Source organism: Lepidochelys olivacea, assembly GCF_965140295.1.
Source record: "Lepidochelys olivacea isolate rLepOli2 genome assembly, chromosome: 13".
Lineage (NCBI taxonomy): Eukaryota > Metazoa > Chordata > Testudines > Cheloniidae > Lepidochelys > Lepidochelys olivacea.
In genome coordinates, this window is record NC_140423.1 from 38,500,932 (window position 1) to 38,527,981 (window position 27,050).

Here is a 27,050-nt window from a genome sequence, read left to right on the forward strand (position 1 = left end):
GGAATCATCCTATGAATGTTGGGTGTCACCCATGCTATGAAATTTTAGGGTGAGAGCTGTTAATTTGGGGATGTCCTCTGTAAATTTGGGATGTGTTTTCTATAAATGATGGTCAGCCTGCTGCCAGTTTGGGGGTTCTAAAGTTGGGGGTGCATCTTGCTGTGAATTGTGGGGTGAACCTTGCTGATAATTCGGGGGTACATTTTGGCAACATTTTGGGGCAAACCTGGCTGCCAGTTCGGGGGAGGAACTTTGCTTTTTTGGGGTGAACCTGTCAATTTGGGGGTTGAATCCTGCTGTCAGCATTTGGGGGAACCCGAGTCCCCTGTGGGTGAGCGAGCCGTGCTCTGATTTTGGACCCACATTTTGCCAATCAAAAGGTGAATCTGCGGCTGAATTTAGGGGCGAATCTTGCTGCCAATTTGAGGGGAGAACATGGCTTCTAATGTGGAGGTGCAACTTGCAAATATGGGGGTGAACCTGGCTTTTAACTTGGGCATGCACCTTACTGCCAATTTGGGGGTGATCCTGGCTTTTAATTTGGGGCTGCAATGTGACAATTTGGGGGGGATGCTGGCTTTTAATTTGGGGGTTCACCTTGCTTTCCATTTGGGGCATTCCGCAGCCTCTGCACCCCCTCTCCAAGGGCACCCCAATGAGCATTCCCTACAGCGGGAGGGGGCGAGTCTCCCTGTACGGGGCGGGGGCACCCTCTTTCCCACCTCTCCCTCCGCCCCCCAGCCCCGCCTCGCTTTTCGGCCGCTGCCCCCGCCCCCCGGCCGCGCTGTCCCTGCTGTGAATCTACCGGTGTTTCTGCCGGTGCCCCGAGGTCTTGAAGGCTTTGGGGCACTGGGAGCAGGGCTGGGGTCGCCCCCCAGCATGGGCCTTGAGGTGACGGCGCAGAGGGGTGCTCGCCGGTGTGCGCCCAGCCATGGGTCTCCAGCTGAGCCACCTGGGCGAACCCTTTGCCGCGCTCAGCGCACCGGAAGGGCTTCTCCCCGCGGTGCGCGGCCTCGTGGCGGAGCCGGGCCGAGGAGCGGGCCGAGGAGTGGGCCAAGGCCTTGCCGCAGGTCGGGCAGCCGTAGCCGCGGCCCTCGGGGTGCCAGCGGGCCTGGGCGCGCAGGTCCCACAGCCAGGGCCGCTCGGCCCCGCAGAGGCCACAAGGGTAGGGGGGCGCCTGGCTGGGGCGGGAGGCGTCCGACATGGGGGGAGGGGGTCAGCCCAGGGCGGCGTCTGTAGGGGGGGCGGAGAAGGGAGAGGCGGGTTAAAGGGCGTCGCGCAGGCTTGGAGAAATACCGGAAAATACGGGGCGGGGGCAGCCGCAAGCAGACGGGCGAGGGCAGAGGCCGGGCGACATGGGCACTGGGAGGCACGCGCCTGTGCAAAGGCCAGGAGATGGCGGGGGGGTGCCGGAGACACACACTGGGAGACACACGTGTGCAAATGCCAGGAAACTGACACGTGTGCAGATTGTGAGAGCCATGCCTGGGGAGGAGGGAGGCGCGGGGGGGGGCGGGATGGAGGGGGAGGGGGGCGAGATAGAGGCGGGATAGAAGTGGGCGGGGGGAGACGTTGGGCACACGCACTGGCTGGCAGCCACACGCACGGGGAGCTGCCGGCCCTGGGAGACACGCACGTGTGCAAACACCCTGGGCTCAGCCCTTTGTACCCCTCATCCCACACACCCAGCACAGAGCTCTGGGGACACGTCTCTGTTTCCCTTGCACGCTTTGCACACCCACTTGCCCAGCCATTCACACCTGCAGACACGGGATGCCCCCCTACACACCTGCCCTCACGTGGAACAGCCCCTCCCCCATCACCCCAAGGTTCCCCACCCCCACAAAAAGAATCCCCCAAACCCTCCAGCCCTGCCTCTGTGGCCCCCAAAACCTCCAGCCCACCAAAGGTCTCCAGCTCAGCCTCTGTACCCCCCAAGTCCCTCAGCCTTACCCTGCCTCTGTGCCCCTCAAAATCTCCAGCCCCCCAAACCTCCCCAGCCCTGCCTGCACCCCCCAAAAAAAACCCCAACCCCTGCCTCTGTTTCTCCCCAAATCTCCTGAACACACCCCCCAAAATGCCCCCAGCCCACTGTACCCCCAAATGCTGCCCCCATACTCTGTTGACTACAGAGCACCCTGGGTGAGCGGGCTGGAGGGAAAACGGGGTGTCGGGGAAAAGGGGGGATGGGAGTGGGGGCGGGTGGATGGAGGGGAGATGAGCCTGGGGGTCGGGAGGGGTGGGGGATGGAGGATATGGGGGAGGGGGGTCAGGCACGGGAGGATGGGGGGAGGGGGTGGCACGGAGGGTGTCGGGTGTGTGGGGGGGTCCGGTACTTGCCTCCCCTGGGCTGGGGGCTTCGCTGCAGGAGCAGCCGGGTCCCTGCGCCGCGTCCGCTGCGTCTCCCCCCGCCCGCTTCTATCCCGCCTCTATCTCGCCCCCCTCCCCCTCCATCCCGCCCCCCCGCCCCCTCCGCGCCTCCCTTCCCCCAGCCCTCGCTCCCCCCCACCCCCGGCCAGCGCTGCTTCCCCCGGTTCCCTCCTTCCCTCCCTTGCCCTTCCCCTTCCCCACCCCTCCTACCCTCCTCCTTCCCCCCAGCCCCCTCCCTCTCCCCTCCCCTGCCCCCTTCCCCTTCCCCACCCCTCCTACCCGCCTCCTTCCCCCCAGCCCCCTCCCTCTCCCCTCCCCTGCCCCCTTCCCCTTCCCCACCCCTCCTACCCTCCTCCTTCCCCCCAGCCCCCTCCCTCTCCCCTCCCCTGCCCCCTTCCCCTTCCCCACCCCTCCTACCCGCCTCCTTCCCCCCAGCCCCCTCCCTCTCCCCTCCCCTGCCCCCTTCCCCTTCCCCACCCCTCCTACCCGCCTCCTTCCCCCCAGCCCCCTCCCTCTCCCCTCCCCTGCCCCCTTCCCCTTCCCCACCCCTCCTACCCGCCTCCTTCCCCCCAGCCCCCTCCCTCTCCCCTCCATCCCCCAGCCCCTTCCTTTCATCCCTCCCCTCCCCTGCCCCCTTCCCTCCCTTGCCCTTGCCCTTCCCCACCCCTCCTACCCGCCTCCTTCCCCCCAGCCCCCTCCCTCTCCCCTCCAACCCCCAGCCCCTCCCCTTCATCCCTCCCCGCTCTCTCTCTCTCCACCCCTCGCTCTGGGTCCCCCTTCCCCTGGGTCTCTCGCTCTAGCCCAGCGCTGACATGTTCCCCCTCCCATGGTGGGAGAACGGGGTGGGGGGGTTACACAACTCACCACAACACACGGGGCAGGGCCCCTGCCCACCAGCAGGGGGCGCAGGGAAACGGGGACACACACACACACCCACACCCCCGCTACCAGGCCAAAGCACATGTAATTTCCCCCTTTGCACAATTAAAATGCAAACAAACCCAGAGCCCAACTCGCCCCTTTGCCCCAAGGACTGGGGGTTTGCAGGGGGCCCAGGGCCGGGAGGAGGAGGGCTGCGGGTCAGGAGTGAGGGGCACCAGCAGGGCTGGGGTGGGGCAGGGCTGGGCTAGCAGGGGGCTGCGGGTCGGCAGTGAGGGGCACCGGCAGAGCTTGGGGGGGGAGGGAGATCAGGGGGGTTATTTCTGTCCCCAGCCGGGGGCAATTTTCCTCTTACGCCAGGTTCCCGTTGCCATCTAGAAAAGAAAGTTAAAGTTTAGCGTCTCACAGGGCCCCCGGGCTGGGGAACCCAGGCATCCGGGCCACTGCTGGACCTGTCCCCAACTCACTGTCACTTCCCCCGGGCTGGGGAACCCAGGGGTCCAGGCCACTGCTGGGTCTGCCCCAACCCCCTGTCACTGCCCCCTGGCTGGGGAACCCAGGCGTCCGGGCCAATGCTGAACCTCTCCCCAACCCACTGTCACTGCTCTTGGCTGGGGAACCCAGGAGTCTGGGCCACTGCTGGGTGTGACAAAGTGGGAATGTTCTTAAGGTTTTCTCTGAATACTGTGTGGGTGCCTCAGTTTCCCCTATGCGGTTCTGAAGTATCTCGGTGGTGGGATGAGCTGTGTGATTCATGCAAAGCCCTAGTGGGCCAGCGTGATGCTGTCTGCACAGAGAATGGCCGACACCCCGTCTCCTGGCCACTGATGGCCTGGGGCCCCCCCTGCAAGGAGCCAACTGAAGGGGTTGGAGAACACAGAGATCAGGTGGCCTCCTGGCCCGGGAAAGAGACAAAGGCCAGAGGAGGGGCTGGAGAAATGGAGTTTGGAGCTGGCTGGGGAAATGGAGCGGGGCCCAGACGGGGCTCTGGCCTCTTTGGCACCAAGATGGACCTGACTTCGGGCTCCTGTTTCCTGTACCTACAAGCTCTGTTTTGGCTCCTGTTCCTGTCGTCTAATAAACCTTCTGTTTTACTGGCTGGCTGAGAGTCCCGTCTGACTGCAGAGTCGGGGGGGCAGGACCCTCTGGCTCCCCCAGGACGCCGCCTGTGCGGACTCGCTGGGGGAAGCGCACGGTGGGGCAGGGGAGGCTGAATACCCTGAGGTCAGACCCAGGAAGGGGGAAGCTGGGGAAGCTTCTTGCCCTGGAGACAGGCTGCTCCGAGAGAGGAGGCTCCCCCAGAGTCCTGCCTGGCTTTGGATGGAGTAAATGCAGAGCATCGTCCGGTGACTCTGTGACAACGGGTGGCAGTGGTGGGGTCTACTACACCCCGTGGACCGAGCATCCGGCAGTAAGCAACTGGGGAGCAGTAAAATGAAGGGGGATTAACGAGGACCAGGTGTGCTGAAGGCTCAGAGAGGGGCAGTTTCAGGGGGCGAAGGAGCTACTCTTATCCCCTGGGAGAGTGTGACCAGCGAGAAGGACTGTTGCAGTAACAGGGTCCCCCTCGAGACTGCAGCGAGCGGTCCCAGGGGCAGAGGAGTCTGCAGCTCGACCCTGGCAAAGAGGTGGTGACCTGGAGAAGGGCTGGCAGACCTGGAGACCGTGGGGAGCTGAGAGCGCACAGGCCTGTGAGTCCACAACAACTTGGGAAGAGCGGAGTGATGGCCTGTCACTGTCTCCTTGAGAAGGACATTGTAACCCGGTGCAGAAAGAGAGGGCTGAGCCTTGGAAAGTTCACCAAAGCAGAGTTCATCGTGCAGCTGGAGGAGGATGGCTGCTCTAAGGAACAGATTCCTGACCCCCAATGGGGCTACAGCAGGATCTGGGAGCAGCTGGAGTGGGAGTCAGGCATCCCCAAGACTCCTGTCCCCGACCAGACGGGGGTCTTCACGATCGGGTTCCCCATCGGGGGATCGGAGACGGACGGGATTGGAGCTGAGTCCGAGGGAGCAAGAGGACTGTGAGAGACAGCGAGAGCCCGAGAAAGAGCTGCAGGAGACGCAGCAGCATGAACTGGCGTTGGGGGAGTGGAGAGGCCTAGGGGACCTCCCAGGGGTGAGTGGGGATAGACCCCGGGGGGCCAGTTCCGCAGGGAACCTCGAGACTAAATTGCTGCCCCTGGTTAAGGGGTGATGGGGGGGAATGTGGATGCTACCCCACTGCCTTTGAGCAGGCTGGCGATTTGAACCAGGGGGCCCCTGCGGAAAAGCCCCGGTGTCTGGCTCCCTTGCTGGGTCCCAAGGCCATAGACGCCATCCGCCCAATGGGTGGGGAGGTGGACGGGCTCCCACTCCTGGTCCCAACGTATATGTCTGTGTGGACTCTCCTGGGACCAGGCCCCTCAGACCCTAGTGGGAGCGGAAGGTGATAGTCAATGGGGAGACATTCCTGGGGTGGCCAGACCCTGGGACAGAGAGAACTGATGTCAGGCCCCGGGTGGTGCAGCCCCCCAGATGCTGAGGGCCTGGGTGAAGGTCCTAGGTAGGAAGCCCCTCGCCCTGCCTATGGCCCGGATCCCTGTGCAGATCCAGGAGGGGTGGGGCTGGCTGGTAGTTGGGGTTCTCCAGGATATCGGCTGTGAGGTCCTGTTGTGGGGTGACTGTGTCTCTTTGGGACAGGATCCAGGCCCGGTTCCTGTAACGGCCGAGGGTTTGAATTTGAATCCAGGGAATCAATGGGCGGAGAGGGAAATGGTCAGTGAAAATGCAGATGCCCCGGCTGGCCAGGGAGAGGAGCTGCTAGGCTCAGGATACCTGCCTGCCTGTAACCAGGCCCCTGGGGCCCCCCTGCACACCGCAGAGGGGGCTCCCGCTAGCTCTGATGCCATAAGGAGAGCAGAGAGTTCGCTGCCTGCCCCCACTAGGACAGCAAGGGCAGCGCTGAGCACGGGGGGAGCTGAGACTCCAGCTGAGTGGGGGGACACAGGCAGGGCAGGTCTGCTGCCAACCAGGTTCGCTTTGTCCAGAGGCGCGGCTGGGAAGTGATCCCACGGCTGGGAGGGAGCGACCCGGGACAGGGCTCTGTGGGGCTGTGACCCCAGGCCCAGCCCGCGAGAGGGAACAGGTCCCGCTCCCTTCCCCAGCAGCTGAATTCCAGACCGAGCCGCAGGAGGATCCCTCCTTGGGGGAGCTGAGGGAGCGTGCTGGGCACAGGCTGCAAACTATCAGAAGCTTAATGCCATCACCGTGTCCGATGCCTACCCCATGCCCAGGCCTGGTGAGATTCTAGACAGGCTTTGGGGGGGGCTCATTACCTCTCTACTAGGGATCTCACCAAGGGCGAGTGGCAGGTACCTTTGGACCCAGATGCCAGGTTGAAATCTGCCTTCTCCACCCCCTTGGGGCTCGAGTTCCTGGTCCTGCCTTTCGAGTTCAAGGGGGTGTCGGCCACCTCCCAGCGCTGGGTGGATCAGCTACTGAGGGGGATGGAGAACTTGGTCCTGGCGTCCTTTGATGACATCTGGGTCTTTAGCCAGACCTGGGAGGAACACGTGTCCCAGGTGAAGAGGTTGCTGGGCTGCCCCAAGGAGGCAGGACTGACGGTAAAAGCTGGGAAGCGTAAGGTGGGGATGGCAGAGGTGTCGTACCTAGGCCACAAGGTGGAGCCTGTTCCCCAGACCAAGAAACAGGTCCAGGCCTTTATCAGGATGGCGGGGTAGAACCGGAGGTTTGTACCCCACTCTAGCTCCCCAGCTGCCCCCATCACTGAGCTGTGTAAGAAGGGGAAGCCAGACGAGCTGGTCTGGACGAGCAGTGCCAGGGGGCTCTCTGTGCGCTGAAGGAGGCTCTAATCCAGGCCCCGGTAAATCTGGTAAACCCGGACGTTGCCAAGCCCTTCAGAGTGTCACCGACGCCCCAGAGGCAGGGCTGGACGCGGTGCTGATGCAGGCCGATGCTAAGGGGGAGAGACACCCCATTGGGTACCTGAGCAGGAAGCTGCTGTCCCGGGAGCAGAACTATGCGGCCAGAGAGGAGAAATCCCTGGCCATGGGGCAGCCCTTAAAAAGCTGCGGCCGGATCTCTTTGGGCGGCGCTTTGCTGGGTATCCTGACCCCTCTGCCCCGACGTGGCTGCACCCAATGAAAGGGGCTGGTGCCAAGCTGCTGGGGACAGAGACACCTGGTCAGAGGGGGGCCCAGGTCAAGATGGGGGCTCTTAACCAAGAGAGCCCGAATCAGAGCCCTCCAGACTGGAGCGCTGGGAGAAGACCTGATCCCAGTTTGAACCCCAGGGGTATTGGGGTGGGAAAAGGGCATGGGCCGCAGAAACCTTCCCACATGCGGCCTGCAAGTGCATCGAGCGGAGGGTGTGAAACTGGAAGGGCCTGGTGTAACTCCCACCAAGGAATGGGAGAGATGCTGGGGCATCCATGGGAATGTTGGTGGGTTCGAACTTCCCCAGGTCACCGGCTAAAGCGACTCCGCTCAGTTCGGTCTCGAAGGGGGGACAGATGTGACGAAGCGGGACTGTTCTTAATGTTTCCTCTGAATACTGTGGGGGTGCCTCAGTTTCCCTTAGGCAGTTCTTAATTATCTAGGTCAGGGATCTCAAAGTCAAATCACCACGAGGGCCACATGAGGACTAGTACATTGGTCCAAGGGCTGCATCACTGATACCCCTCCCCCAGCCCCGCCCCCACTCCACCCCTTCCATGAGTGCCCGCTCCTACCCCGCCTCTTCCCACCCCATTCCAACCCCTTCCCCAAAGTCCCCATCCCAACTCCGCCCCCTCCCTGCCCCTATTCCAACCCCTTCCCCAAATCTCCGCCTCTTCTCCGCCTCCTCCCCTGAGCACGGGTCCCCGCTCCTCCCCCTCCCTCCTGGAAAGCGCTAAGCACCGCCAAACAGCTGTTTGGTGGCAGGAAGCGGCTGGGGGTAGGCAGAGGAGCGGGGACGCAGCATGCTGGGGGGAGGCGGCGGGGGAGGGGAGCTTGGCGCCCACAGGAAATAACGCGGGGTGGGGGGCGTGGGGAGCTTGGCGGGCTGCAGCAAATCAGCCCACGGGCCGCGTGTTTCAAACCCCTGATCTAGGTGGTGGGATAAGGGGGTGTGATTGCTGCAGAGCCCTAGTGGGCCAGCGTGATGCTGTCTGCACAGAGAATGGCCGACACCCCGTCTCCTGGCCACTGATGGCCTGGGGCCCCCCCTGCAAGGAGCCAACTGAAGGGGTTGGAGAACACAGAGATCAGGTGGCCTCCTGGCCCGGGAAAGAGACAAAGGCCAGAGGAGGGGCTGGAGAAATGGAGTTTGGAGCTGGCTGGGGAAATGGAGCGGGGCCCAGACGGGGCTCTGGCCTCCTTGGCACCAAGATGGCCCTGACTTCGGGCTCCTGTTTCCTGTACCTACAAGCTCTGTTTTGGCTCCTGTTCCCGTCGTCTAATAAACCTTCTGTGTTACCGGCTGGCTGAGAGTCCCGTCTGACTGCAGAGTCGGGGGGCAGGACCCTCTGCCCCCCAGGACCCCGCCTGGGCGGACTGGCTGTGGGAAGCGCCCCGAGGGGCAGGGGAGGCTGAATGCTCCGGGGTCAGACCCAGGAAGGGGGAAGCCGGGGGAGCCTCTTGCCCTGCAGACAGGCTGCTCCGAGAGAGGAGGCTCCTGCCTGGCTTCCTCGGGAGCAGTCCCAGAGCATCGCCCGGGGACCCCGTGACACTGGGCCTGTCCCCAGCCCACTGTCACTGCCCCCGGCTGGGGAACCCAGGCGTCCGGGCCGCACTCACCCTGGGCTGGCTCCGGCCTGATCTCGGCCCAGTAGGTGCTGAAGGCGTCGTAGGCAAACACGGCGATGAGGATGAGGCCGAAGGTCTGGGGGAGAGAGGTGGGCGTGAGCCGGGGTGGGGGAGACCTCAGTGGAGTGAAGGAGCCATGGGGAGCCTCTGTGGGGAGGGGCTAGCAGGGGCGTGGAGGGGCTGGGGATACGAAGGGGTCTATGGGCGTGGAGGTTGGGGGGGTTCTGCTGGTGGGGGAAAGGAGCAGTGGGGGGACTGTCACTGGGGGAGGGGCAGTGCAGGATGGAGGGGGGGGGTCGCTCACGAAGGCACTGGTGGCCGGCCCCTCCCGGTTGTCGGCAATGGGGGGTTGTCAGGGGATGGGGGGGAGGGGCGGGGGGCCTGTCAGGGGGAGGGGTGGGGGGGTCACTCACAAAGGCACGGGTGGCCAGCCCCTCCCAGCTGGCAGCAAAGGGGGTTGTGGGGGGAGGGGCTGTCGGGGGGGAGGGGCGGGGGGCCTGTCAGGGGGAGGGGTGGGGGGGTCACTCACGAAGGCGCTGACGGCGGCGATGGGGGGTTGTGGGGGGACGGGCTGTCGGGGGGAAGGGGCGGGGGGCTGTCGGGGGGGAGCAGTGGGGGGGTCACTCACGAAGGCGCTGACGGCCGGCCCCTCCTGGCTGGCGGCGATGGGGGGCTGTGGGGGGAAGGGCTGTCGGGGGCGAGGGGCGGGGGGCTGTCGGGGGGGAGCAGTGGGGGGGTCACTCACGAAGGCGCTGACGGCCGGCCCCTCCTGGCTGGCGGCGATGGGGGGCTGTGGGGGGACGGGCTGTCGGGGGGGAGGGGCGGGGGGCTGTTGGGGGGGAGCAGTGGGGGGTCACTCACGAAGGCGCTGACGGCGGCGATGGGGGGTTGTGGGGGGACGGGCTGTCGGGGGGAGGGGCGGGGGGCTGTTGGGGGGGAGCAGTGGGGGGGTCACTCACGAAGGCGCTGACGGCCGGCCCCTCCTGGCTGGCGGCGATGGGGGGCTGTGGGGGGACGGGCTGTCGGGGGGAGGGGCGGGGGGCTGTCGGGGGGGAGCAGTGGGGGGGTCACTCACGAAGGCGCTGACGGCCGGCCCCTCCTGGCTGGCGGCGATGGGGGGCTGTGGGGGGACGGGCTGTCGGGGGGAGGGGCGGGGGGCTGTCGGGGGGGAGCAGTGGGGGGGTCACTCACGAAGGCGCTGACGGCGGCGATGGGGGGTTGTGGGGGGACGGGCTGTCGGGGGGAGGGGCGGGGGGCTGTCGGGGGGGAGCAGTGGGGGGGTCACTCACGAAGGCGCTGACAGCCGGCCCCTCCTGGCTGGCGGCGATGGGGGGCTGTGGGGGGACGGGCTGTCGGGGGGAGGGGCGGGGGGCTGTCGCGGGGGAGCAGTGGGGGGGTCACTCACGAAGGCGCTGACGGCGGCGATGGGGGGCTGTGGGGGGACGGGCTGTCGGGGGGAGGGGCGGGGAGCTGTCGGGGGGGGAGCAGTGGGGGGGTCACTCACGAAGGCGCTGACGGCGGCGATGGGGAGTTGTGGGGGGACGGGCTGTCGGGGGGAGGGGCGGGGGGCTGTCGGGGGGGAGCAGTGGGGGGGTCACTCACGAAGGCGCTGACGGCGGCGATGGGGGGCTGTGGGGGGACGGGCTGTCGGGGGGGAGGGGTGGGGGGCTGTTGGGGGGGAGCAGTGTGGGTCACTCACGAAGGCGCTGACGGCCGGCCCCTCCTGGCTGGCGGCGATGGGGGGCTGTGGGGGGACGGGCTGTCGGGGGGAGGGGCGGGGGGGCTGTCGGGGGGAGGGGCGGGGGGCTGTCAGGGGGGAGCAGTGGGGGGGTCACTCACGAAGGCGCTGACGGCCGGCCCCTCCTGGCTGGCGGCTATGAGGGGCTGTGGGGGGACGGGCTGTCGGGGGGAGGGGCGGGGGGCTGTCGGGGGGGAGCAGTGGGGGGGTCACTCACGAAGGCGCTGACGGCCGGCCCCTCCTGGCTGTCGGCGATGGGAGGTTGTGGGGGGACGGGCTGTCAGGGGCGAGGGGCGGGGGGGCTGTCGGGGGCGAGGGGCGGGGGGCTGTCAGGGTGGAGCAGTGGGGGGGTCACTCACGAAGGCGCTGACGGCGGCGATGGGGGGTTGTGGGGGGACGGGCTGTTGGGGGGGAGGGGCGGGGAGGCTGTCGGGGGGGAGCAGTGGGGGGGTCACTCACGAAGGCGCTGACGGCGGCGATGGGGGGTTGTGGGGGGACGGGCTGTCGGGGGGAGGGGTGGGGGGCTGTCGGGGGGGAGCAGTGGGGGGGTCACTCACGAAGGCGCTGACGGCGGCGATGGGGAGCTGTGGGGGGACGGGCTGTCGGGGGGGAGGGGTGGGGGGCTGTCAGGGGGGAGCAGTGGGGGGTCACTCACGAAGGCGCTGACGGCCGGCCCCTCCTGGCTGGCGGCGATGGGGGGCTGTGGGGGGACGGGCTGTCGGGGGGAGGGGCGGGGGGCTGTCAGGGGGGAGCAGTGGGGGGGTCACTCACGAAGGCGCTGACGGCGGCGATGGGGGGTTGTGGGGGGACGGGCTGTCGGGGGGAGGGGCGGGGGGCTGTCGGGGGGAGCATTGGGGGGGTCACTCACGAAGGCGCTGACGGCCGGCCCCTCCTGGCTGGCGGCGATGGGGGGCTGTCGGGGGACGGGCTGTCGGGGGGAGGGGCGGGTGGCTGTCAGGGGGGAGCAGTGGGGGGGTCACTCACGAAGGCGCTGACGGCCGGCCCCTCCTGGCTGTCGGCGATGAGGGGCTGTGGGGGGACGGGCTGTCAGGGGCGAGGGGCGGGGGGCTGTCGGGGGGGAGCAGTGGGGGGGTCACTCACGAAGGCGCTGACGGCGGCGATGGGGGGTTGTGGGGGGACAGGCTGTTGGGGGGGAGGGGCGGGGAGGCTGTCGGGGGCGAGGGGCGGGGGGCTGTCAGGGGGGAGCAGTGGGGGGTCACTCACGAAGGCGCTGACGGACGGCCCCTCCTGGCTGGCGGCGATGGGGGGCTGTGGGGGGACGGGATGTCGGGGGGAGGGGCGGGGGGCTGTCGGGGGGGAGCAGTGGGGGGGTCACTCACGAAGGCGCTGACGGCGGCGATGGGGGGTTGTGGGGGGACGGGCTGTCGGGGGGAGGGGCGGGGGGCTGTCGGGGGGGAGCAGTGGGGGGGTCACTCACGAAGGTGCTGACGGCCGGCCCCTCCTGGCTGGCGGCGATGGGGGGCTGTGGGGGGACGGGCTGTCGGGGGGGAGCAGTGGGGGGGTCACTCACGAAGGCGCTGACGGCGGCGATGGGGGGCTGTGGGGGGACGGGCTGTCGGGGGGAGGGGCGGGGGGCTGTCAGGGGGGAGCAGTGGGGGGGTCACTCACGAAGGCGCTGGCGGCGGCGATGGGGGGTTGTGGGGGGACGGGCTGTCGGGGGGAGGGGCGGGGGGCTGTCGGGGGGGAGCAGTGGGGGGGTCACTCACGAAGGCGCTGACGGACGGCCCCTCCTGGCTGGCGGCGATGGGGGGCTGTGGGGGGACGGGCTGTCGGGGGGGAGGGGCGGGGGGCTGTCGGGGGGGAGCAGTGGGGGGGTCACTCACGAAGGCGCTGACGGCGGCGATGGGGGGCTGTGGGGGGACGGGCTGTCGGGGGGAGGGGCGGGGGGCTGTCGGGGGGAGCAGTGGGGGGGTCACTCACGAAGGCGCTGACGGCGGCGATGGGGGGCTGTGGGGGGACGGGCTGTCGGGGGGGAGGGGCGGGGGGGCTGTCGGGGGGAGGGGCGGGGGGCTGTCAGGGGGGAGCAGTGGGGGGGTCACTCACGAAGGCGCTGACGGCCGGCCCCTCCTGGCTGGCGGCGATGGGGGGCTGTCGGGGGGAGGGGCGGGGGGCTGTCGGGGGGGAGCAGTGGGGGGGTCACTCACGAAGGCACTGACGGCCGGCCCCTCCTGGCTGTCGGCGATGAGGGGCTGTGGGGGGACGGGCTGTCGGGGGGAGGGGCGGGGAGGCTGTCGGGGGCGAGGGGCGGGGGGCTGTCAGGGGGGAGCAGTGGGGGGGTCACTCACGAAGGCGCTGACGGACGGCCCCTCCTGGCTGGCGGCGATGGGGGGCTGTGGGGGGACGGGCTGTCGGGGGGAGGGGCGGGGGGCTGTCGGGGGGGAGCAGTGGGGGGGTCACTCACGAAGGCGCTGACGGCGGCGATGGGGGGTTGTGGGGGGACGGGCTGTCGGGGGGAGGGGCGGGGGGCTGTCGGGGGGGAGCAGTGGGGGGGTCACTCACGAAGGTGCTGACGGCCGGCCCCTCCTGGCTGGCGGCGATGGGGGGCTGTGGGGGGACGGGCTGTCGGGGGGAGGGGCGGGGGGCTGTCGGGGGGGAGCAGTGGGGGGGTCACTCACGAAGGCGCTGACGGCGGCGATGGGGGGTTGTGGGGGGACGGGCTGTCGGGGGGAGGGGCGGGGGGCTGTCGGGGGGGAACAGTGGGGGGGTCACCAACGAAGGCGCTGACGGCGGCGATGGGGGGTTGTGGGGGGACGGGCTGTCGGGGGGAGGGGCGGGGGGCTGTCAGGGGGGAGCAGTGGGGGGGTCACTCACGAAGGCGCTGGCGGCGGCGATGGGGGGTTGTGGGGGGACGGGCTGTCGGGGGGAGAGGCGGGGGGCTGTCGGGGGGGAGCAGTGGGGGGGTCACTCACGAAGGCGCTGACGGCGGCGATGGGGGGTTGTGGGGGGACGGGCTGTCGGGGGGAGGGGCGGGGGGCTGTCGGGGGGGAGCAGTGGGGGGGTCACTCACGAAGGCGCTGGCGGCCGGCCCCTCCTGGCTGGCGGCGATGGGGGGCTGTGGGGGGGAGGGGCGGGGCGGGGGGCTGTCGGGGGGGAGCAGTGGGGGGGTCACTCACGAAGGCGCTGACGGCCGGCCCCTCCTGGCTGTCGGCGATGAGGGGCTGTGGGGGGACGGGCTGTCGGGGGGAGGGGCGGGTGGCTGTCAGGGGGGAGCAGTGGGGGGGTCACTCACGAAGGCGCTGACGGCGGCGATGGGGGGTTGTGGGGGGACAGGCTGTTGGGGGGGAGGGGCGGGGAGGCTGTCGGGGGCGAGGGGCGGGGGGCTGTCAGGGGGGAGCAGTGGGGGAGTCACTCACGAAGGCGCTGACGGACGGCCCCTCCTGGCTGGCGGCGATGGGGGGCTGTGGGGGGACGGGATGTCGGGGGGAGGGGCGGGGGGCTGTCGGGGGGGAGCAGTGGGGGGGTCACTCACGAAGGCGCTGACGGCGGCGATGGGGGGTTGTGGGGGGACGGGCTGTCGGGGGGAGGGGCGGGGGGCTGTCGGGGGGGAGCAGTGGGGGGGTCACTCACGAAGGTGCTGACGGCCGGCCCCTCCTGGCTGGCGGCGATGGGGGGCTGTGGGGGGACGGGCTGTCGGGGGGGAGCAGTGGGGGGGTCACTCACGAAGGCGCTGACGGCGGCGATGGGGGGCTGTGGGGGGACGGGCTGTCGGGGGGAGGGGCGGGGGGCTGTCAGGGGGGAGCAGTGGGGGGGTCACTCACGAAGGCGCTGGCGGCGGCGATGGGGGGTTGTGGGGGGACGGGCTGTCGGGGGGAGGGGCGGGGGGCTGTCGGGGGGGAGCAGTGGGGGGGTCACTCACGAAGGCGCTGACGGACGGCCCCTCCTGGCTGGCGGCGATGGGGGGCTGTGGGGGGACGGGCTGTCGGGGGGGAGGGGCGGGGGGCTGTCGGGGGGGAGCAGTGGGGGGGTCACTCACGAAGGCGCTGACGGCGGCGATGGGGGGCTGTGGGGGGACGGGCTGTCGGGGGGAGGGGCGGGGGGCTGTCGGGGGGAGCAGTGGGGGGGTCACTCACGAAGGCGCTGACGGCGGCGATGGGGGGCTGTGGGGGGACGGGCTGTCGGGGGGGAGGGGCGGGGGGGCTGTCGGGGGGAGGGGCGGGGGGCTGTCAGGGGGGAGCAGTGGGGGGGTCACTCACGAAGGCGCTGACGGCCGGCCCCTCCTGGCTGGCGGCGATGGGGGGCTGTCGGGGGGAGGGGCGGGGGGCTGTCGGGGGGGAGCAGTGGGGGGGTCACTCACGAAGGCGCTGGCGGCCGGCCCCTCCTGGCTGGCGGCGATGGGGGGCTGTGCGGGGACGGGCTGTCGGGGGGAGGGGCGGGGAGGCTGTCGGGGGCGAGGGGCGGGGGGCTGTCAGGGGGGAGCAGTGGGGGGGTCACTCACGAAGGCGCTGACGGACGGCCCCTCCTGGCTGGCGGCGATGGGGGGCTGTGGGGGGACGGGCTGTCGGGGGGAGGGGCGGGGGGCTGTCGGGGGGGAGCAGTGGGGGGGTCACTCACGAAGGCGCTGACGGCGGCGATGGGGGGTTGTGGGGGGACGGGCTGTCGGGGGGAGGGGCGTGGGGCTGTCGGGGGGGAGCAGTGGGGGGGTCACTCACGAAGGTGCTGACGGCCGGCCCCTCCTGGCTGGCGGCGATGGGGGGCTGTGGGGGGACGGGCTGTCGGGGGGAGGGGCGGGGGGCTGTCGGAGGGGAGCAGTGGGGGGGTCACTCACGAAGGCGCTGACGGCGGCGATGGGGGGTTGTGGGGGGACGGGCTGTCGGGGGGAGGGGCGGGGGGCTGTCGGGGGGGAACAGTGGGGGGGTCACCAACGAAGGCGCTGACGGCGGCGATGGGGGGTTGTGGGGGGACGGGCTGTCGGGGGGAGGGGCGGGGGGCTGTCAGGGGGGAGCAGTGGGGGGGTCACTCACGAAGGCGCTGGCGGCGGCGATGGGGGGTTGTGGGGGGACGGGCTGTCGGGGGGAGAGGCGGGGGGCTGTCGGGGGGGAGCAGTGGGGGGGTCACTCACGAAGGCGCTGACGGCGGCGATGGGGGGTTGTGGGGGGACGGGCTGTCGGGGGGAGGGGCGGGGGGCTGTCGGGGGGGAGCAGTGGGGGGGTCACTCACGAAGGCGCTGGCGGCCGGCCCCTCCTGGCTGGCGGCGATGGGGGGCTGTGGGGGGGAGGGGCGGGGCGGGGGGCTGTCGGGGGGGAGCAGTGGGGGGGTCACTCACGAAGGCGCTGACGGCCGGCCCCTCCTGGCTGTCGGCGATGAGGGGCTGTGGGGGGACGGGCTGTCGGGGGGAGGGGCGGGTGGCTGTCAGGGGGGAGCAGTGGGGGGGTCACTCACGAAGGCGCTGACGGCCGGCCCCTCCTGGCTGGCGGCGATGGGAGGTTGTGGGGGGACGGGCTGTCAGGGGCGAGGGGCGGGGGGCTGTCGGGGGGGAGCAGTGGAGGGGTCACTCACGAAGGCGCTGACGGCGGCGATGGGGGGTTGTGGGGGGACAGGCTGTTGGGGGGGAGGGGCGGGGAGGCTGTCGGGGGCGAGGGGCGGGGGGCTGTCAGGGGGGAGCAGTGGGGGAGTCACTCACGAAGGCGCTGACGGACGGCCCCTCCTGGCTGGCGGCGATGGGGGGCTGTGGGGGGACGGGATGTCGGGGGGAGGGGCGGGGGGCTGTCGGGGGGGAGCAGTGGGGGGGTCACTCACGAAGGCGCTGACGGCGGCGATGGGGGGTTGTGGGGGGACGGGCTGTCGGGGGGAGGGGCGGGGGGCTGTCGGGGGGGAGCAGTGGGGGGGTCACTCACGAAGGTGCTGACGGCCGGCCCCTCCTGGCTGGCGGCGATGGGGGGCTGTGGGGGGACGGGCTGTCGGGGGGGAGCAGTGGGGGGGTCACTCACGAAGGCGCTGACGGCGGCGATGGGGGGCTGTGGGGGGACGGGCTGTCGGGGGGAGGGGCGGGGGGCTGTCAGGGGGGAGCAGTGGGGGGGTCACTCACGAAGGCGCTGGCGGCGGCGATGGGGGGTTGTGGGGGGACGGGCTGTCGGGGGGAGGGGCGGGGGGCTGTCGGGGGGGAGCAGTGGGGGGGTCACTCACGAAGGCGCTGACGGACGGCCCCTCCTGGCTGGCGGCGATGGGGGGCTGTGGGGGGACGGGCTGTCGGGGGGGAGGGGCGGGGGGCTGTCGGGGGGGAGCAGTGGGGGGGTCACTCACGAAGGCGCTGACGGCGGCGATGGGGGGCTGTGGGGGGACGGGCTGTCGGGGGGAGGGGCGGGGGGCTGTCGGGGGGAGCAGTGGGGGGGTCACTCACGAAGGCGCTGACGGCGGCGATGGGGGGCTGTGGGGGGACGGGCTGTCGGGGGGGAGGGGCGGGGGGGCTGTCGGGGGGAGGGGCGGGGGGCTGTCAGGGGGGAGCAGTGGGGGGGTCACTCACGAAGGCGCTGACGGCCGGCCCCTCCTGGCTGGCGGCGATGGGGGGCTGTGGGGGGACGGGCTGTCGGGGGGAGGGGCGGGGGGAGGGGAGGGGGGCTGTCGGGGGGGAGCAGTGGGGGGGTCACTCACGAAGGCGCTGGCGGCGGCGATGGGGGGCTGTGGGGGGACGGGCTGTCGGGGGGGAGGGGCGGGGGGCTGTCAGGGGGGAGCAGTGGGGGGGTCACTCACGAAGGCGCTGACGGCCGGCCCCTCCTGGCTGGCGGCGATGGGGGGTTTTGGGGGGAAGGGCTGTCGGGGGGAGGGGCGGGGGGCTGTCGGGGGGGAGCAGTGGGGGGGTCACTCACGAAGGCGCTGGCGGCGGCGATGGGGGGTTGTGGGGGGACGGGCTGTCGGGGGGAGGGGCGGGGTGCTGTCGAGGGGAGCAGTGGGGGGGTCACTCACGAAGGCGCTGGCGGCGGCGATGGGGGGTTGTGGGGGGACGGGCTGTCGGGGGGAGGGGCGGGGAGGCTGTCGGGGGGAGGGGCGGGGGGCTGTCAGGGGGGAGCAGTGGGGGGGTCACTCACGAAGGCGCTGACGGCGGCGATGGGGGGCTGTGGGGGGACGGGCTGTCGGGGGGAGGGGCGGGGGGCTGTCAGGGGGGAGCAGTGGGGAGCAGTGGGGGGTCACTCACGAAGGCGCTGACGGCGGCGATGGGGGGCTGTGGGGGGACGGGCTGTCGGGGGGGAGGAGCGGGGGGCTGTCGGGGGGGAGCAGTGCGGGGGTCACTCACGAAGGCGCTGGCGGCCGGCCCCTCCTGGCTGGCGGCGATGGCAGCCGGCGACACCACCAGGAAGACCAGGGTGGCGCTGGCGGAGCGCAGGAAATCCTGGGGGCGGTGGGGAGGGTCAGACTGGAGGGTCCCCATCAGGGGAACCTGCCACCCACAGGCAGGGGCGGTGGATCCGGGGAAGGGGCTGGGGGGGCTGTGGGGGGGTCCCACGCGCCAGGCAGGGGCGGTGGATCCGGGGAAGGGGCCGGGGGGGTTGTGGGGGGGTCCCACGCACCAGGCAGGGGCGGTGGATCCGGGGAAGGGGCCGGGGGGGCTGTGGGGGGGTCCCACGCGCCAGGCAGGGGCGGTGGATCGGGGGAAGGGGCCGGGGGGGCTGTGGGGGGGTCCCACGCACCAGGCAGGGGCGGTGGATCCGGGGAATGGGCCGGGGCGGCTGTGGGGGGTCCCACGCACCAGGCAGGGGCGGTGGATCGGGGGAAGGGGCCGGGGGGGTTGTGGGGGGGGTCCCACGCACCAGGCAGGGGCGGTGGATCCGGGGAAGGGGCCGGGGGGGCTGTGGGGGGGTCCCACGCACCAGGCAGGGGCAGTGGATCGGGGGAAGGGGCTGTGGGGGGTCCCACGCACCAGGCAGGGGCGGTGGATCGGGGGAAGGGGCCGGGGGGGCTGTGGGGGGTCCCACGCACCAGGCAGGGGCGGTGGATCGGGGGAAGGGGCCGGGGGGGTTGTGGGGGGGGTCCCACGCACCAGGCAGGGGCGGTGGATCCGGGGAAGGGGCCGGGGGGGCTGTGGGGGGGTCCCACGCACCAGGCAGGGGCAGTGGATCGGGGGAAGGGGCTGTGGGGGGTCCCACGCACCAGGCAGGGGCGGTGGATCCGGGGAAGGGGCTGGGGGGGCTGTGGGGGGGTCCCACGCGCCAGGCAGGGGCGGTGGATGAGGGGAAGGGGCCGGGGGGGTTGTGGGGGGGGTCCCACGCACCAGGCAGGGGCGGTGGATCCGGGGAATGGGCCGGGGCGGCTGTGGGGGGGTCCCACGCACCAGGCAGGGCCAGTGGATCGGGGGAAGGGGCCGGGGGGGCTGTGGGGGGTCCCACGCACCAGGCAGGGGCGGTGGATCGGGGGAAGGGGCTGGGGGGGTTGTGGGGGGGTCCCACGCGCCAGGCAGGGGCGGTGGATCAGGGGCCGGGGGGGCTGTGGGGGGGTCCCACGCACCAGGCAGGGCCAGTGGATCCGGGGCGCCCTCTCCTGGCAGTGGGTGAGACGCAGGCCCAGGGCACCGGCCGTCAGCAGCGTCTCCAGCAGGGCGGGCGCCATGTAGGCCGAGGCCGAGGCTGTCAGCAGCAGGAAGATCAGAAAACACAGGGCCTGGGGGTGGATAGAGGGTGAGTGTGGGGCTCGGGGACCCCCCCCCAGTCTGACCCCCACCAACCCACAGCATAGGGCTTCCCCTCCCCCTGCCTCTCCAGGGTTCCCAGCCCAGATGTTCCCCCCACACACACACACTCTCCCCTGGGGCTTCTAGCCGTGCCCCCCCCACTGGCACCCCCACTCCTCTCCCCCACCACGTCCACTGCTCCCCTGTTCCCACCCTCAGCATTCCCCCTAGCCCCCCTGAGTCTGGTTCCAGTTGAACCTCCCCCGGGTGTCCGCCCATCTCCCATTAAATTCAGGGGGTCAAGTGGTTGGGGGTAAGGGGTTTTGGCAGGTTTGAGTGGGGCTGAAAGGTAGGGGAGTTCTCAGAGCTGGGAGGTGGGGGTATGGAAGTTGGGGGGCGGGGGGTCTCAGGGCTGGGGGGGATGGCAGAGTCAGGGGGACCAGGGGGGTGGGGGATCTCAGAGCCAGGGGGTCTCAGAGGTGGGGGTATGGAAGTTGGGGGGCGGGGGGTCTCAGGGCTGGGGGGGATGGCAGAGTCAGGGGGACCAGGGGGTGGGGGATCTCAGAGCCAGGGGGTCTCAGAGGTGGGGGTATGGAAGTTGGGGGGCGGGGGGGTCTCAGGGCTGGGGGGGATGGCAGGGTCGGGGGGACCAGGGGGTGGGGGATCTCAGAGCCAGGGGGTCTCAGAGGTGGGGGTATGGAAGTTGTGGGGCTGGAGGTCTCAGGGCTGGGGGGGGATGGCAGGGTCGGGGGGACCAGGGGGTGGGGGATCTCAGAGCCAGGGGGTCTCAGAGGTGGGGGTATGGCAGTTGGGGGGTGGGGGGTCTCAGGGCTGGGGGGGATGGCAGGGTCGGGGGACCAGGGGGTGGGGGGTCTCAGAGCCAGGGGGTCTCAGAGGTGGGGGTATGGAAGTTGTGGGGCTGGGGGTCTCAGGGCTGGGGGGGATGGCAGGGTCGGGGGGGACCAGGGGGTGGGGGGTCTCAGAGCCAGGGGGTCTCAGAGGTGGGGGTATGGAAGTTGTGGGGCTGGGGGTCTCAGGGCTGGGGGGGATGGCAGGGTTGGGGAGGACCAGGGGGTGGGGGGTCTCAGAGCCAGGGGGTCTCAGAGGTGGGGGTATGGAAGTTGTGGGGCTGGGGGTCTCAGGGCTGGGGGGGATGGCAGGGTCGGGGGGACCAGGGGGTGGGGATCTCAGAGCCAGGGGGTGTCAGAGGTCAGGGTGGCAGGTTCTGGGGGTCTCAGGGCCAAGGAGTCTCTGAGGTGGGGTGGCAGGTTCTGGGGGTCTCAGGGCCAGGCGGTCTCAGGGCTGGGGGGTGGCAGCGTCTGTGGGGCAGGAGGTTGGGAGGGTCCGTCCCGGGGGTCCATTTACCAGCTCGGTGCCCAGCAGCACCCCCTTGGTGGAGCGCAGGAACTGCCAGTCCAGTGCCAGGTCCCGCAGCCCCCTGGGCTCCCCCGGCTCCCCCATCCCGGAGCCCGCGCTGCCTCTCACTGGGGCTGGGAAGGAGGGAACGGGGTGGGATGAAGACAGGGTGTGTTCCCAGCCTGGCCTGCCCCCACCTCCCCGGCCTCCACTGGGGGGGGGGCAGAAATCAGGGAGAGGAGAAGAAAGAAAGAAAGAAAGAAAGAAAGAAAGAAAGAAAGAAAGAAAGAAAGAAAGAAAGAAAGAAAGAAAGAAAGAAAGAAAGAAAGAAAGAAAGAAAGAAAGGGGCCAGCAGGTGTGGCAAGGGAAGGGAGGAGTGAAACGCCAGGCGAATGAAAGGGGGAGTGTGGAAGGGTTGAAAAGGAGGAAGAAGCCCCAGAAAGTGAAGGCTGAGCCCCGGGGACCGTCTGTCCCCAGCCATCCTCCAGCTCCCCCCATATCCTCCCCCCGACTGCAGGACGGGTCTGCCCAGCTGCCCTTTGGCACTGGACAAAGGCGGCTTGTCCCATGGGGCTGGGAGCAGCTGGTACGTGGGGAACAAGGGGGCTGATTGTTGGGGGCTCTGAATTGGGTCCATTCTCCAGCTCCGGGATATGCCAGCCCCGGCCTTTGCCAGCAGGGGGCGCCGTGGGGAGCAGGGTGGGGACACTGGCTGGGGTGAGAGCTCCCGGCTACTCCAGCCTCTACCAGCGGGGGGCGCTGTGTTTGGGGACCTCAATAATCATCCCCCCCCCCGCAATTTCACACCAATTATGATCATTGTAAAACTTTTATTGCCCGTAAAAACCAAGGTCTTTAGCTTCTCAACACCGTCAAGAGATTAAACGGGGACCAATGTAACAGCAGGTTTTTTGGGGGAGGGTCGTCTCGGCCCCCCCAAAATGAAGGGGGGGCTGGCAGGAATTCTAGTTCCCTCCACACAAAATTCAGCCGGAGGTAAACCCTAAATTACAGCCAGATTCACCCCCACCTCCGCTCACATTCACCCCAAACCAGCCCCCCAGTTCAGCTCTAAAACGCAGGCTGCCCAGCCTCCCGACTGAGCTCTGGGGTCACCCCATAGACACCCCAAAAATGGGCATTAGATTTGCCCCCCCAACTGCCCCATGGGTGCCCCCAAACTAGACCCAGACAGCCTCCAAAATCAGACTGAAATTCATCCCCAAACACCGCTCTCTTCTGAGCCCCCTAAAATGAGAGCCAGGGACCCTCCGACACTGTACCCAGGCGCACCCCAAAACTCAGCCCTGAGGGTGCCTCTTCCCCATGGCTGCTGGGTCCATTCCCAGGGTCGCCCCCTCCTCCACTGGCCCCCCGGGCCTTCTCTGCCACCTGCCCCAGGCCCCCTGGGGTTCCCCCACCTCAGTAGGGTCCTCTGTGCCCCCAAGCCCCCTGGATTTTCCCAATGGGTTTCTCCCTTTTCCCCTGGGTCCCTCAGCCCCGTGAGTGACCCCCACCCCATTACGGCCCCATGGGTCTCCGCATCCCTCTGCCCCCAGGGTCCTGCAGCGCGTCCCACACCCCACCGGGGTCCCGCTGCGGCTCAGAACTGCGGCACGACACAGACGCAGGCCACGGCCACGGGGTACAGCTGGGGCTCCAGGAAGTAGGCGCCGGGCCGGCCAGGACAGGGGCGCCGGTAATAGACCGCGGTGCTGGCGTTGACCCGCACCGAGTTGCCCCGGCGGTCCCGGTGGTGCGGGGGGGCCAGCGACACGCAGTGCGGGCAGAGGCACTCGGCCTGGACCAGGCGCCGCGGGAATCGGGTGCTGTCACAGTCCTCCCTGCGGAGAGAGAGAGAGAGACTGGGACCGGGGGGGGAGACTGGGACCGGGGGGGGAGACCGGGACCGAGGGGAGAGAGACTGGGACCGGGGGGGGAGAGACTGGGACCGAGGGGGGGAGAGACCGGGACCGGGGGGGGAGACTGGGACCGAGGGGGGGAGAGACTGGGACCGAGGGGGGAGACCGGGACCGAGGGGAGAGAGACTGGGACCGAGGGGGGGAGAGACTGGGACCGAGGGGGGGAGAGACCGGGACCGAGGGGAGAGACTGGGACCGAGGGGGGGAGAGACTGGGACCGGGGGGGGAGACCGGGACCGAGGGGGGAGACTGGGACCGGGGGGGGAGACTGGGACCGAGGGGAGAGAGACTGGGACCGGGGGGGGAGACCGGGACCGAGGGGGGAGACTGGGACCGAGGGGGGGAGACCGGGACCGAGGGGGGAGACCGGGACCGAGGGGGGGAGACTGGGACCGAAGGGGGGAAGAGAGATTAGGACCGAGGGGGGGAGAGACTGGGACTGAGGGGGGAGACTGGGACCGAGGGGGGGGGAGACTGGGACTGAGGGGGGAGACTGGGACCGAGGGGGGGGGAGACTGGGACTGAAGGGGGGAGACTGGGACCGAGGGGGGAGAGACTGGGACCGGGGGGGGAGAGACTGGGACTGAAGTGGGGAGACTGGGACTGAAGGGGGGGGAGACTGGGACCGAGGGGGGGGGAGACTGGGACCGAGGGGGGAGAGACCGGGACCGAGGGGGGAGAGACTGGGACCGAGGGGAGAGAGACTGGGACTGAGGGGGGAGAGACTGGGACTGAGGGGGGGAGACTGGGACTGAGGGGGGGAGACCGGGACCGAGGGGGGAGAGACTGGGACCGGGGGGGGAGAGACTGGGACCGAGGGGGGAGAGACTGGGACCGAGGAGGGGAGACTGGGACCGAGGGGGGAGAGACTGGGACCGAGGGGGGAGAGACTGGGACCGGGGGGGGAGAGACTGGGACCGAGGGGGGAGAGACTGGGACTGAGGGGGGGAGACCGGGACCGAGGGGAGAGAGACTGGGACCAAGGTTGGGGGAGACTGGGACCGAGGGGGGGAGACTGGGACTGAAGGGGGGAGACTGGGACCGAGGGGGGGAGACTGGGACACGGTCCGGGACCGAGCGAGATGGGGATGCAGAGAGATCCTAGGCCCAAGACTGGAAGCACAGGGGGTGGGGGTCAGAAGCAGGGTCAGTTGATTCATGTCAGGGTGGGGGGCCAGGGTCAGGGCTGTGTATTGGGGTACAGAGCAGCAGGGGGCTGTGTATCGGGATGAGGGTTGAGGGTCAGGGCCGTATATTGGGGTACAGAGGGTGGGGGCTGGGTAACAGGTGAGGGGTGGGGCAGGGCCGGATATTGGGGTACAGAAGGGTGGGGGTTGGATATTGGGGTCACTCTTACCGGTATCTCCAGGGTGCGATGGAGCGGGTGTTGGGGGGCCCATGGGACCGCCCCTGGCACTGGGGCTCCTCCCCCTGGCGGGTGGGCTGGGAGATGAAGTGACAGCTCTGGGGCTCCTGGGAGCGCCCCTCGCTCAGCCACACCCCGGCCTTCTCCAGCTCCCCCAGCTCACAGCACTCGGTGTCGCCCAGACATCGCTGGGCCCCGCCCAGGGACGCCACCCTGAGCACCACCAACAGCACGGCCTGCGGGGGGCGAGAGAGAGCGTCGGACAGAGGGATGGACGGAGGGATGGACGGAGGGATGGCAGGGGTACATGGGGACGGAGGGATGGTGGGACAGAGGGAGGGATGGAGGGAGGGGCAGAGGGAGGGATGGAGGGATGGATGGAGGGACAGACAGAGGGATGGAGGGATGGCAGGGGTACATGGGGACGGAGGAATGGAGGGACAGAGGGAGGGATGGAGGGATGGATGGAGGGACAGACGGAGGGATGGCAGGGGTACATGGGGACGGAGGGATGGAGGGACAGAGGGAGGGATGGAGGGATGGCAGGGGTACATGGGGACGGAGGGATGGAGGGACAGAGGGAGGGATGGAGGGACAGACAGAGGGATGGAGGGATGGCAGGGGTACATGGGGACGGAGGGATGGAGGGACAGAGGGAGGGATGGAGGGACAGAGGGAGGGATGGAGGGATGGCAGGGGTACATGGGGATGGAGGGACAGAGGGAGGGATGGAGGGATGGAGGGATGGCAGGGGTACATGGGGACGGAGGGATGGAGGGACAGAGGGAGGGATGGAGGGACAGAGGGAGGGATGGAGGGATGGCAGGGGTACATGGAGATGGAGGGATGGAGGGACAGAGGGAGGGATGGAGGGATGGCAGGGGTACATGGGGATGGAGGGATGGAGGGACAGAGGGAGGGATGGCAGGGGTACATGGGGACGGAGGGATGGAGGGACAGAGGGCGGGATGGAGGGACAGAGGGAGGGATGGAGGGATGGCAGGGGTACATGGGGATGGAGGGATGGAGGGACAGAGGGAGGGATGGAGGGATGGCAGGGGTACATGGGGACGGAGGGATGGAGGGACAGAGGGAGGGATGGAGGGACAGAGGGAGGGATGGAGGGATAGCAGGGGTACATGGGGATGGAGGGATGGAGGGACAGAGGGAGGGATGGAGGGATGGCAGGGGTACATGGGGACGGAGGGATGGAGGGACAGAGGGAGGGATGGCAGGGGTACATGGGGACGGAGGGATGGAGGGACAGAGGGAGGGATGGAGGGATGGCAGGGGTACATGGGGATGGAGGGATGGAGGGACAGAGGGAGGGATGGAGGGATGGCAGGGGTACATGGGGACGGAGGGATGGAGGGACAGAGGGAGGGATGGCAGGGGTACATGGGGACGGAGGGATGGAGGGACAGAGGGCGGGATGGAGGGATGGCAGGAGTACATGGGGATGGACGGGGGGAGCACAGAGGAATGGAGGGAAGGGGTAAGTGGGGACGGGTGGCTGGCCCCTCCTAATGGGTACCCCCGGGAGCCAGCAAGCGAAGGTAACAGACCCAAGTCCGTGCACGGCATTAGCCAGCGGAAGTCCCTGCTATTTGTCGAGCCGTTGTCACCCGCACACCCCAAGCTTGTCCCTTCCATGGGCCGCAGAGCGTGAGGGTCTCCTGGGCGGGGCCCAGCCCCCCTGCCCAGGAAGGGCCCTTGGGGGCCATGCTCTGTCCTGGGCCACAGTGCCAGAGGGCCTGGCTGGAGGACAAGGCCTAGGTGAAACCCAGGGTCCTGGCCCAGAACCACTCCCCGCTCGGACCCCTCAACCCCACTCCCCTGCCAGAGCTGGGGACGGAACCCAGGTGTCCGGGCTCTTACCAGCAGCGTCTCAGCCATGCCCGCTCTCCTCTGCCGCCTGCCACCTGCCCGTGCTGGGAGCCCCTCTTTTATAGCGGGCAAATTTCCATCGTATCAGCAATGCAAATGTTTTTTCCTGGATGTTCACTTCGGATCAGGGTAATTTCCAGCCCTCACAATCCCATGGCACCCCATGCGGGGCTTGGGAATGGGAAGCACAGGTGGGGCGGGGGGGCCGGGCTTGGCTGGCAGGGGGCTGCGGGTCGGGAGTGAGGGGCACCGGCAGAGCTGGGCAGGGGGCAGGGCTGGGCTGGCAGGGGGCTGCGGGTCGGGAGTGAGGGGCACCGGCAGAGCTGGGCGGGGGGCAGGGCTGGGCTGGCAGGGGGCTGCGGTTCGGGAGTGAGGGGCACCGGCAGCGCCGTCACTAGGGGTTGCCCAGCCCAGAAAGCCTGGAATGAGCTGCCCTGTCTTCAATCACCAGCTGCTGGAGTCCTGGGCTGGCGTCAGCGTAGTTTGGCCAAGGGACTCAGGGCCCAGCTCTGCGGGGGAGGGGGAAGAGCCCGGCCCCGATTCTCTCTGACTGGATTGCAGCAGAAATCAGTCAGGATGTTTAATGCTCGGTGGGGTCACAATAGTGAGACTCAGATGAAGAAACCTCAGCCACAGCTGGGAGAGAACCCAGGAGTCCTGGCAACCAGCCTGCCCGTACAGTGACATACCATATTAAGGGCATTAATTCAGGTCTTTCCCTGATATATTCCACCCCCAGAGACCCCCCAGCCCCCTCCCCAAGTCTCCCAGGCCCCCCCCCGGGACCTCTAGACCCCCCCCAGCCCCCTCCCTGGGACCCCCAGGCCACCCCTGGGACTGCTAGCCCCTCCTAAGGGCAGCCCACAGCTGGGGGGGGTGCTAGCCCCATGGGGGAGGGGGCGGGGTCCGGTCTCTGGGGAACACAGGGATTGTTTGGGAGCAGGTTTCTGTGGGCAGACGGATTTGCATAGGATTCTGGGGAGTCACCCCGCGCGGGCGGCTCTGATCCCAAGCCACAACAAAGCAGTGCCCATAGCAACACAAACAGCCCAGCGCCCAGGGCGGGCTGGCAGGGCCTGCGGGTTGGGAGTGAGGGGCACCAGCGGGGCGGGGGGGCAGGGCTG

At 69.6% G+C, this 27,050-nt stretch overlaps 2 protein-coding genes across 3 annotated transcripts; both read right to left on the bottom strand.

The window, feature by feature from the left end:
* Positions 1-3,124: 3,124 nt before the first annotated feature.
* On the bottom strand, positions 3,125-21,437 carry CMTM5 (CKLF like MARVEL transmembrane domain containing 5). Of its 2 annotated transcripts, XM_084646407.1 has the most exons (5): positions 20,761-21,437; positions 19,233-19,385; positions 18,025-18,120; positions 9,029-9,113; positions 3,125-3,623 (listed from the first exon to the last, which is right to left on the bottom strand). In XM_084646407.1, exons 1-5 carry the CDS (start codon positions 21,247-21,249, stop codon positions 3,601-3,603), a joined length of 846 nt encoding a protein of 281 aa, XP_084502533.1. In that variant the 5' UTR covers positions 21,250-21,437; the 3' UTR covers positions 3,125-3,600. The 2 variants fall into 2 exon arrangements, with proteins under 2 accessions (XP_084502533.1, XP_084502534.1); XM_084646408.1 differs by lacking the exon at positions 20,761-21,437 and having other exon boundaries at positions 3,606-6,789; positions 19,233-19,396.
* Positions 21,438-22,170: 733 nt separating this feature from the next.
* IL25 (interleukin 25) lies at positions 22,171-26,097 on the bottom strand. Its single transcript, XM_084646417.1, has 3 exons — positions 25,918-26,097; positions 24,031-24,275; positions 22,171-22,595 (listed from the first exon to the last, which is right to left on the bottom strand). The coding sequence occupies exons 1-3, from the start codon at positions 25,933-25,935 to the stop codon at positions 22,355-22,357; spliced, it is 504 nt and encodes a 167-aa protein (XP_084502543.1). The 5' UTR covers positions 25,936-26,097; the 3' UTR covers positions 22,171-22,354.
* Between the last annotated feature and the right edge of the window lie 953 nt (positions 26,098-27,050).

What these genes read in the sequence shown, in the direction of transcription:
- CMTM5 (XM_084646407.1), bottom strand. Translation starts at nt 21,249, where the DNA reads ATGGGGGGAGCTGGAGGATGGCTGGGGACAGACGGTCCCCGGGGCTCA. An exon ending in TGCTGCTGGGCACCGAGCTG is followed by an intron (nt 19,386 to 20,760) that starts GTAAATGGACCC and finishes ATCCACCCCCAG; the next exon opens with GCCCTGTGTTTTCTGATCTT. An exon ending in CAGGCCGGAGCCAGCCCAGG is followed by an intron (nt 3,624 to 9,028) that starts GTGAGTGCGGCC and finishes TTTCTTTTCTAG; the next exon opens with ATGGCAACGGGAACCTGGCG.
- IL25 (XM_084646417.1), bottom strand. An exon ending in ATCGCACCCTGGAGATACCG is followed by an intron (nt 22,596 to 24,030) that starts GTAAGAGTGACC and finishes CTCTCTCCGCAG; the next exon opens with GGAGGACTGTGACAGCACCC.